This window comes from Cottoperca gobio, chromosome 10 (assembly GCF_900634415.1).
Source record: "Cottoperca gobio chromosome 10, fCotGob3.1, whole genome shotgun sequence".
Classification (NCBI taxonomy): Eukaryota; Metazoa; Chordata; class Actinopteri; order Perciformes; family Bovichtidae; genus Cottoperca; species Cottoperca gobio.
This window is the reverse complement of record NC_041364.1, coordinates 18,641,128-18,651,953: the sequence shown is the minus strand read 5'-3', so window position 1 is coordinate 18,651,953 and position 10,826 is coordinate 18,641,128. Positions and strand designations below refer to the sequence as shown.

At 39.7% G+C, this 10,826-nt stretch overlaps 1 protein-coding gene across 1 annotated transcript; it reads left to right on the top strand.

The window, feature by feature from the left end:
• Positions 1 to 974: 974 nt before the first annotated feature.
• On the top strand, positions 975 to 4,885 carry eif4ebp3l (eukaryotic translation initiation factor 4E binding protein 3, like). The gene is made up of 3 exons (XM_029441933.1): positions 975 to 1,397; positions 3,087 to 3,257; positions 4,308 to 4,885. Exons 1-3 carry the CDS (start codon positions 1,265 to 1,267, stop codon positions 4,334 to 4,336), a joined length of 333 nt encoding a protein of 110 aa, XP_029297793.1. The 5' UTR covers positions 975 to 1,264; the 3' UTR covers positions 4,337 to 4,885.
• The last annotated feature ends 5,941 nt before the right edge of the window (positions 4,886 to 10,826 follow it).

The following is a 10,826-nucleotide window of genomic DNA, read 5'->3' as shown; positions in this document are numbered from 1 at the left end:
TTTTGATTTTATCATTAAAATTAACTGTCCTAATTAAACACGTTTATCGTGTTTTTGTAGCAGAATTTTAAAATAAATATACTTCTACCTTACTGCTGTTTACATTTAATTTAGAAGAAATACTAAATGACTACTATATGTGGAATTAACCCAACAAGCTGTGTTACCTAATTGTGCTGTCCTCATTTTGTGTCCACTGTGTAGAAACTACTATTTACGAACCAAAAAAAAGTACAAACAAAAGGAAAGCATGAGATCATGTATTCTTTCTTTCTTTCTTTTTAATTCCTTTCCTCAAACATCTTTATAAACCAAACCATGCACAATGATGAGACATCAGCCAGCAGAGTGGGTTAGGTAATAACATCAGAATAAGGTTAAAAGCAATAAAATAAATAGTACCTCAAACATAAAAACTAAACACGCATAATTACTAGAATGCTATATGCTAAAATACAATTTATAATTATATAATAAAAAACATAGATAAATAAAATAGAAGATACAGGGAATGACACTGATGCCCTTATTGATTGTTGATGTTGTTGAGATCTGCAGCAGCTGTGACGCGCTCTTCGTGAGAAACGTGCACGTCTGCTCCAAACATTGAAACGCCTGTCGGGGGCAGTGTAACACGGACGAGGTGAAGAGGCGCTTGTTTTGTGAACAAGAGAAGCCCTGGACAGAAATTGTCTCAATGCACATGTTGTCCTCTCTGAAAAACATGTAATTTCATGGTCATTTATTCAACCACATTGAGCCAAAGAACAATGTTGTGTTGCAGTATAATGTATAGCCACTTCAAATTCTCTTGAAGGATATCAGCCGGGGGATTGAGAAATCTTCACTTTTTTAAAACTTTGTATCTTACTCCATTGCTACCACCGCCCCCGCAGATTGTCTTTTACGATAAAACATTCGCACCCCATAGCCGTACCACCACCACGTGTCTCAAGGCTGTTGCACAAAAACATCACGAGTGGCCGCTTCAGCTGTGTGTTACAAATACAGCACATGGTAGCGTTTGGTAGCTGCTTGTAGCGACGGATACCACCGGGCCCTAAACTCTGAACTTGTTTGAATTCTCAACTTACGAGAAAAAAAGTTGCACAACGTTTACTTTGGTAATTGTTAGTTGTAAAACACCTACAACTTTGAAGTCGTTTGCCTTCGTGCAAGACCGTGCGCGAGCGTTATTTAGCGAGTTTGAGGACTTTCAAAACACTTGTCCTATTCCGCCTGCAGCAGCCACACAGAAGCTAGCATGTCGACCGGCCCAAATGAAGTTAAAAGCTGCCCCATCCCCACCAGGGTGCTCACCCTGAAGGACTGGTCCCAGCTACCCGACTGTTACAGCCAGACACCCGGGGGGACCCTCTTCTCCACCACGCCTGGAGGTAAGAGTTGTGCAGTGCCAAGCTTTCGCTCGAGGTTTCACACAGCCTCCCAGAAAAAGTTTGCTAACTTCAGTTGCTGTATCTCTGTTCGTGAATACGTGCAAATGATCACTACCCAACGAGAAGCGGCAAACGATACAAACGTGCTTAAAAACCGTTGAGATAAGTATTTGTATCAAAATGTAAACGATTGGTAACCAAAATTGGAGAAAGTTGGAGAAATGTCTCGTTGCTCACATTCTGCTCAGTGACAGTTGGCTGCAGCGCTCATGTCAACACGTTTACTGTCGTTTGTTGATTTTTGACAAAGCAAACTAAACGATGAAGAAGAAGTACTTTTCCATAGATTACTCATATATGCGTATTATGGAGTCAAACTGTTTGTTTAAGTTTCCAAATACTACATAGTGACTGATTTGTATATCTTTTTATTGCCGATAGCAGAATAGTAACTTTGAGATGGATGCATGATTATTGGCATAAACATGACGAAAACAGACACGCATCGAGGTCTGAACACAGTCACTTGTTGGTACATTGAGAAGACACAGACGTCTAAAGACAACAAGAGCTGTCCCTCCCGTGACTTGTGATTTAAAGAGGGTGTATGTGTCCAGCTGCCAGAACAGCAGAATGATTGGCCTCTGCCGTGGTGGAGGAGTTGGAGGCCGTCCTATCCCCACTGCTCTGTGCTTTGCATTTCAGGAACAGTAGGGAACATTCTGTACAAGTTCGGAAGAGGGGGTGAAGGAAATCTCTGTGTGTGTGTGTGTGTGTATATATACATGTTAAACACGGCATAAGATCTGGCAACCCAGAGTTTTGACTTGTATTCCTCTTATGTGCAACACATTTCACTACTGGGGTCATGACTTGTGGTGGTAAACTGGCCTATATTTTGACATAACTCCAGCACACTCTAATCATGCCTTGCAATGCATTGCTCGCGCTAGCCTATAGTTTGCATGCCAGCCCTCTTTCCTGGCCCTAATGCTCTTTGCTTTGCTTCCCTTTGTCCAGGATGAACTGCTCAGCACAGTTATTACATAACATGTTTTTCCTCGTGGACTGGTTGAGCCAGTTCAAACTAATAAAGAAGCAGCAGTCCACTCCTTGACTCTGTCACATCCTGATCAAACTTATCACAACACGCCATTTATGACACTGTTTTCGCTTAGAGTTGGCCAATGTCCAAATTGTGACATAAGACGTGTGTGCAGGGTTTGTGCGGAGCTTCATGCTTTAAATTATGTCACAGCTGTGTGAACATTTGAAAAGCCATTCTTGGATAAACACCTAAGCATGTCACAGCTGCATTGTCAATGTTAAAAGATTTTACCCAGTCAAAGAAGGAACATGTGGCTTTAATCTCAAGGCCTCTTGCTTCAAAGAGAGAAGGTTTTGTACTCTGATTTCTTAGAATTCATTGCAGCCTTCAGCCCTCCCCTCTGCGCCGCACACAGAACCACACTCCAATCCCCTCCTGTAGAGGATAATGATGCGTAACTCCCTAGATGTGCACCATTCCAAGATGCTCTTGTAATAACCAGCCTATCGTATATTAGATACTCCAGCATTTGGTCTGTTGCGTTTTGTTTTCAGAGCATTAACTTCACTTTCTATCAGGAAGTGAGATCTGATTTTTGTTTACTGCAGGTCACCAGAGTTTATTTTTTGTCTCCCAAACAGGCACCCGTATTATCTATGACAGGAAGTTTTTGTTGGATTGTCGAAACTCTCCTATTGCCCGGACCCCCCCATGCTGTCTGCCCCAGATCCCTGGGGTAACAGTACCTGCTACACACCCCATTGGGAAACTGCAGGATCTCAAAGAGGAGGAGGAAGAGAAGGATATTGCCGGTAAACATGCAACTATTTAGTTCTTGTTTGTTCTCTTAGTGTAACTAGTTTCATAGAGTGCACTTTACTGGTAAACTCACAATTGTGTCCATGTCCATCCATCTTTCATGCAATATGTGGTTTTATGACATCATAATAATCTCCACAAGGTTGTCACCTTTTCTAATAAGAGATCAACAAACATCAATTTGCATAGCTTGATTTTCCTGCTGTGTTCTCATGCACTTGCTACCCTTTTGTTTCCACCACGAGTCGTCATTTTAACGTTGTTATGAGCATTCAACATGTGCTAATACAGCAGATAGGTGCAGCATGTGTCCCTGCAATGTCATGCCTACATTTTTGCAGCACAGCAGTTGTGGCTGAGTTGAGGGCCGGGACAGGAGTGCTCATTCAGTCTAGTTTAGTCTTTCAGGGGCTTTGCCTTCATGGATATAACGAGGCTTTTAAAACTAGTAGCTTATTCCTCAATCACATCACAGCATATACAACTTCATACTGTATAAGATGGACTTTCTCTACATTTTAGGCTGATGGTGTCAGCTGTTAGTTTGTTGTTGCTGAGGGGTTAAATAAAAAACAGTTAAATATATGGGTTTACTGAGTTTCTCTTTCTGATATTCCTCTCTGGAGGATATTTGAGATGACAGACCTCATTTTGGCAGAGTTACCAACAGTGTAGGCTCATGGGCATGTTCAGATGGCTATTTTTGATCAAAATGCATCAAACCATTAATCTGTCGCACTCCATTCCTCGTGTCAAACTAAAGACCATGGGGATTAGTGTTGACCCTTGCCTCCGTCTCCCTTGTCTGTGTTGGTAAACAAACAGGACATGACATGTGGCCTGGAGTTGCTACCCCTATTTAGTCCAATGTTTTGCTTTTTCCTTCTCGCCAGTTATGAAAGTGTTGATAAGTTCTGTACTTTGCCATCTTCTCTGTTGTCTGTTAAGGTGTGGTTGTGCTGTGGCTGCAAACACACTTTAACTGCCAGCTGATGCCTCCCTTTTATATAATCTTAACTGTTTCTCCTCTCCCTTTTCAACAGATGACAACCAGTTTGAGATGGACATCTGAGCTCCAGTATTACCTCCTGTGGAGAGTTATTAGTTAAACCTCCAAGGTCATTAATGACTGTAATGCATTACATGTAAAGCTTTTTTTTTCCACCTTTTTTTTAAACAAAAGCTTTTGTGAGGAACCAAATAGAATGGGACAGAGTTCAACTCTAGGGGGTTTCTGACCCTAAAAAAAGCAAAGAAATGGTATTTAATAAGCTCATTGGTTGCTCACTCAACTCAGAGCTGCAGCAGGATTGAAAAATCTGTTTTGATTTCACTTTTTTAAAAATCTTTTGTAAATAACATTGTACAATGTAGCCTATTTTTTAAGTTGGGGAATATAAGATGATTACATTAAGACATGTAGAGTTTTTCACTGCAGGCATCAGTTGTTTTGTTGTATTTCCTCCCCAAAAACGGATGGTTAACTTTCTTTGTGATAGGCAAACAAGTGTCTCCTAATATTGGGGGTCAGGGCCTACTGAAAATCGGCTCCTACTCTGTTTTGTATGGAGGGAGAGCTGAAATGTGAATAATTTCAAATAAAGGCTATTCAGACCTGTCAGTAACTGCTTGTGTGTGGCTTATTTTCATGAAATGTATATTGCGTTGTTTTTTGAGCAATGTTTAGGACATCGTTATTCTGTATCTATGACGTAAAAAGTGTAATTAAACCAGCTGAATGCTGACATTAAAAGCTTAAATATTTTAACATCTATACTATGTCACACACTGATATTACATAATAGTGAAAAGGGGCCACATTTATTCATGAACCTTTTTCTTTGTGCAATCTTTACAAGTTGTAGGAGTTTTCTTAACTGAATTTGAATCTTTAAATGTTTGTGTTTCATGACATGAAGCACTTAAAGCTCAACGCTTGTATTTTATAAGCATACAGGTACAATCTGTGGTCTGTTAATGTGTGCCTGTATTTCAATAAGAGCTTGTCTGTAATGCCTTGTGTAAATGGGGAAAACATGTTGCCACAGAAACCTACATGTTTAGGAGCATTAATAAGTTGCATAGCCGTCTCACGTATGGAATGTTATGTTTTTGTGGACTCTCCTCACACAGGCAGATTTAGCCCATCTGTGTTGAACTGGTTAAGTAGTTGAGCTTTAGGTTAAGTTCTTGGCATTTAAGGCAAATGGGCATAATCTGTGTTGCTTAAGATGCAATAATCAGCCTGAAACATCTTAATACATGTGATGATACTTGACCAATAAAGCACAAAATAATCTAATTAGGGATGTCGCAATATACCCGTATTGTTATGTTAGTACACATAATGTGTTAGCAGATGTGGATTTTTTTGTTTGCTTTGTGTACAGTTATGTTACATACTTACATACTCGCCACTTACACTTTTAATATTTTAGTTTGTTTCTGTATACAACCCCAAGTACTGTGTATGCAATCTTATTTTTTTCCTACACTTGTATTTTGAGTGTAATTCATTTTCTGATAAAGACACAAAACACACAAAGTCAAAGATGAATTTGACTCGTAGCTTTTAATAAATTTTCCCCCAAATTTTTGCAATAATATTATTGTGATTTCCTCTGGTCACGATAATCACGTAGTGAAAATCTGATATTGTGACAGCCCTAAGTCTAATAAAGATATAGATAATGATACTTTTATGATAGTTCTTGAACAACAGGAGTGATTTCAAAGAGCACCATTAGCACACGTTGCTGAAAGGCTGAAGGTTACAGTATACCCAGACACATGTACACGTATTACACTATCAACAGGGTCAGGGCTAGACACTGATCTGTAGATTAGGGAGTCTGACTGTAGGAGTAGTCCTAAGGAATGAGGTCGGCCACAGCTCAAATGCCAAGCATATTGAAACCACTCTGGGATGTGGGGGTGGGGGGGTGTGACACCTGCTGGTATCTGCCCAGGCAGATATATAAGATATGTAATTGTGGATTATTAGAGTTATGTTGACAAAGATAAATTGCATAAACATTTGTTTCAGCAGGGATGACCCCAAAACTTGGATTTTAAAGCTATCTGCTGATGTTCAGGTATATTTCAAAGTGAGAAGTGATAAGCTGGTTCTGTGCGTCATATGTAAATTAGTGATGTGGGTCAATCTGCTCAGCTGGTCTAGTCCCATGGCCTTGCAGTTTGGACTGGCAACAACTTTGCATTACATTAACTAACATCTGACTTTTGGCCAGGAGGCTCTGATTTACATCATTTTATATGATATTATTTATGATGAGAGCAGGTTTAAACAGGTGCTCAGTGCCATCACAATATTTGCAAGAGCATGCAAAGTAAACTTGCTGTGTGCCATAGTGTTACTGTGCCCTACAGAAAATACTGGACCCAGACCAGATCGATTGATAAGATAGCTTTTTGCACAAAAGCCGGGGTTACTGAACATGTTGATTGACCTGCATGTACTGCTTAAAAAAGTCTGTGTGTTTGTTCTACGCGTACGTGAATACAAGGTCGTTGTGTCATTTTGAAGGATTTCCTATCTGAGAGATTTGAAACTGAAAATAATACTAGAATGTTTCTGGTGGCACACAGTGAGAAGTGGTACACCTGGTGAATTCATCCCATGTAGCCTACTATTCTGGGATGGCCGACAATGTGCAGGGTGGTCCTGTATACACGGTTAGTAAATTGCTGTTGTTCTGTCCCTGGTAGGCTTAAGAGCGGATTCATTTTGGAGTTCTTTTGGGAGTTTGATAGTGTGGTGACAAAGTGGCCCGAGCAGAACACTTTGTCTCTGGAGTGCATCCGAAGTTGCATAGTGGGGTCGCCAATTGCTGGTTGCTTTACCGGGCTGGCAGTGCGTAAGAGCCCACCACAAGTAGAACCTGAAGACTGGGGGGTAGTTTAGTTAGTTTCTGGTTAGGCAGTTAAAAGGACGGGACTGCAGCAATGGGCTGTTTGAGCAATTGAGTGTGTTTATAAGTAATGAATAGGCAGATTTATTAAAATAACAAGACACAACGAAATAAACGTACAAGGTCAGTAATCAGGCATGTAAACATGTGTGGGTGTGTGAAACTGTGCAGCAAACAAAACCAGAACAGCAGCTGTGTCTGGGGGAAGGAGGTGAGCTTTATATCCTCTGAAGCACAACAGGCCCAGGTGTGGCTCATCAGGATCACAACCTGGATCCTGCAAGACCAATAAATAGCCAACAAGTACAAAACACAGAGACCCCTAGTGGAGAGGAGGGGTCGTCACCCCCCCTTCTCCCAATAAGCAGACCACAGCTATTTAAACATACAATAAGCAACTACAGGGCCTCGATGTTTAGAGTGTCGGTCCATGCATGGAGATTCAAGGACCATACAACACAACACATATCTTTAAAAACCATTTGGTCATTTTCTCAAAACCAGTTTTTCCTCACACCCCGAGTCGGAAATTTCCACTTCAGTAGCACTTAAATACCCCAAACTTTCCACTTGCATTCCTATCTATATTCTGAAGTTTTTTTTTGCAGAGGGGTTTGTTCATCATTCATAGCCTGATTTTATTATATATTTTATTTCTAAAGACATGGAGAAATTCTTATTCTTATGACAGTATTTTCTGATTTATGGAGTGACACAAAGAGATATCCAAAATCCCTTCTTTAAAAACCTTTGACTCTAATATGTCAACAAAATGTTTGAGTTTTGAGTTTTGGAAATCTGTGCAAATTAGCACATATTTGATAAACATACCATTTCAGAAAACTTGTAATACAAAAAATAATTTTCTTAATGTAAGTAATCAAATGGGGAAGTTTCATGTTGATATATATATTAGTTACATTTTTACCCTATTCACCTGAAGTTAGTTTACTATGGACAAAACTTCACCAATGCAAAATCCACCTTCCTTATCCATCTGCACAATATCATGATGATAACATGGCCACATGATTTTGATATAAACATCAAGTAAAATAAACCCCCATAGAAATGGTTTTCCAATCACACCTGTACATCATCATTTATTTTAATCATTATAAAGTGGGATGACATCAAGTGTTGTAGCAGCTGTAATCCATTGCTCAGAGTGGGAGAACCTTGCTGGCATGTTTATCACCGGACATGTGACGGTGACACATAAGCATGTCAGTAACATCTGTTTGCTCCTAATATAAAATGCTTCATCTTGGCTTGTAGAGAATCATAAAATCCATAAAATGTTGTTTGTTAATATCAGCCTTTTACGACTGTAAACAACTTCCCTCTGAGTTTCAATGAACTCTGGTAATTCTTTCCATACACAAACTATTTCCCCTTTTGATACCCTACCCCTGCTCCCCTTCCTGTTTCCCCGTAAGAGGGTTGGGTAGAGTCCGGCTCTATTTCTGTCAGCTGCTCCTGCTGAAGCCGTTGGTACGGTCTCGGGTTGTATTGCCGGGGTGACGATGTAAACAGACACTCATACACACGGCCTGCTTGGTCACATCTATATCATGTGAAGGTGGCGACCGGAGTGAATGCATGTTTGTCTCATGCATGAACACATATTCACAGTAATTAAGCTCACAGTTTTAGAGAGTGACCTTTGTTGAGTAAATTATATCCAATTCCTAGATGTGCTGCATTTTATTAACAGCTTGTGTCTCAGTTTAAATGTCTGTTTGTTGGAATACGTTAGGTTTGTAGGCAAGTATATTTAATCACCGGTTTAATCTGTTTAGCTCCTGTAGGTGAGGTTTGCAACAAACGACTATATGAAGGTTTTAAAGTGTAGAAAATGACAAGAAAAACATTATTTCCTGATACAATAAATACATCTACACTGAAAGCAAACCCTGGCCTTGCTTTCTATACAAGAAATTGACAAAAAAACGTTTACTGTTGGCAATGAAGATAACACTGTGTTGCCATGTATTTGGCTCACATAAAGTTTATGATTCCTTTGCTATTTGGTGCAGAATATGCCTCACAAGACAGTCTCAGATCAGTCTGTAAGCAGCTGCTGCTGCCATTGCTTAATGTGTCGCCAGTAACAGTAGCTTTCACCAACATGCTTTCCATGCATGACTTTGAACTAGCTGTAAATATAGCTTACTGTGTGTATGTCAGAGGTCAGGTGCTTGTTTTTTTAGGGAGCACCACTAGTCTCCAACTCCGTCCGTTGTTATAGGCTACATATTGTACACACTCATCACAAGCTTTTATCGCATGTTGCATCACTCGAAGATCACTTTGCAGAATAGAGATTATTTCCTTGTAGGTTGCACTGTCAATGGCAGTTGTCAAACTGGTTGGCTGCCGGTACCCTATTATGTTCATACTGTATGAATGTCATGTCTGATGATGAACTGAGATGATGCTTTACAGATTACTAATATACATACTAACGGTATGTAGAATATGATGCTTTGTTATAGATTAACTATAAACATTTATAGTATACTATATACATTTCTGGCACCACTGTCTTCTTTGTACTGTATATATATATATATATATGCACTCACATTTACAAGTTTGTTTACAAGTGTGTGCACTCGTGCTTCACTCTGTCTGTGAGCTGTCACTGCCCACCTAAAAGATGCAGAGACACAGACACTTGTGTTAAAGCTCAACATGTACAGAGAGGCCCCAGAGCCATAGCTCTTTCTTGTCATAACAGAAACTGAGCAAACTCACTCAGATATCAGCTGCTCGTTCTTATTAAAATTACACAGACATCCTATTGGTACCATGCAACCAAGATAATTGTCAAGCACTTTATTAGTTTAAAAGCATCCAGTTCCCTTGTTGTCAGCTTTCCTTTAAATGAAAGCTTTGCCTACCATTTATTTATATCATTGTTATTTTAATAAACTTCAGTGCTCCCCATATGCTGAATTTATATTAGAGGGCCTTTCTCGGAGTGGCATTTGATACTGATAATTACATTTCCTAAAAAAGATAAAAAATCAAACAAAGACTTTGACAAATATAAACTACAGAATAACACACCAGTTTAGCAACTCACTGGCTGTTCATTATAGTGCAAGAAACAGCAGCATCCTGCACCTCAGAGAAGAATAGACTGGGAATAGACTGACATCTGCTGGGAGAAAACCAGTACTGCACTTTATCCGAACGGGTGCATCTGATGAATAAAGACACAATGATGTAGTTAAATAAAAGAGCACCTTTTGTTAATATTTATGTTATTATATTATATTACTTTATATATAACTTAATAGTAGCATGTAAAGAGCTGCCATGTTTCCACAAGCTTATTAAAATCAGAAATCCGAGATCAACTCGATTACCAATTAATGAATAACGTTTATTAGTCACCCATCTTGACTTCTTTCTTGGTATTTCATCTTTGACTTGGTGATGTAGGACCTATTTAATCTTTTATCTAGTCAGACGATCAGGAGTCATCGCTTTTCCCTGCCGTCCCTCCGGTCATCGCTCTGTCTTGTGATTGGACGCTACGAGCAGCGACTGATGCTTCAGCCAATCCTCTCTTTTGTTGCCCACGATCAGTCCTCCGTGCCATACCCTTCAAATGACGTC

Excerpts from the sequence above, each read along its gene's own strand:
- eif4ebp3l (XM_029441933.1), top strand. The coding sequence starts at position 1,265 with ATGTCGACCGGCCCAAATGAAGTTAAAAGCTGCCCCATCCCCACCAGG. Across the intron at positions 1,398-3,086 it reads CTTCTCCACCACGCCTGGAG|GCACCCGTATTATCTATGAC; the intron begins GTAAGAGTTGTG and ends TCTCCCAAACAG. Across the intron at positions 3,258-4,307 it reads GGAAGAGAAGGATATTGCCG|ATGACAACCAGTTTGAGATG; the intron begins GTAAACATGCAA and ends CCTTTTCAACAG.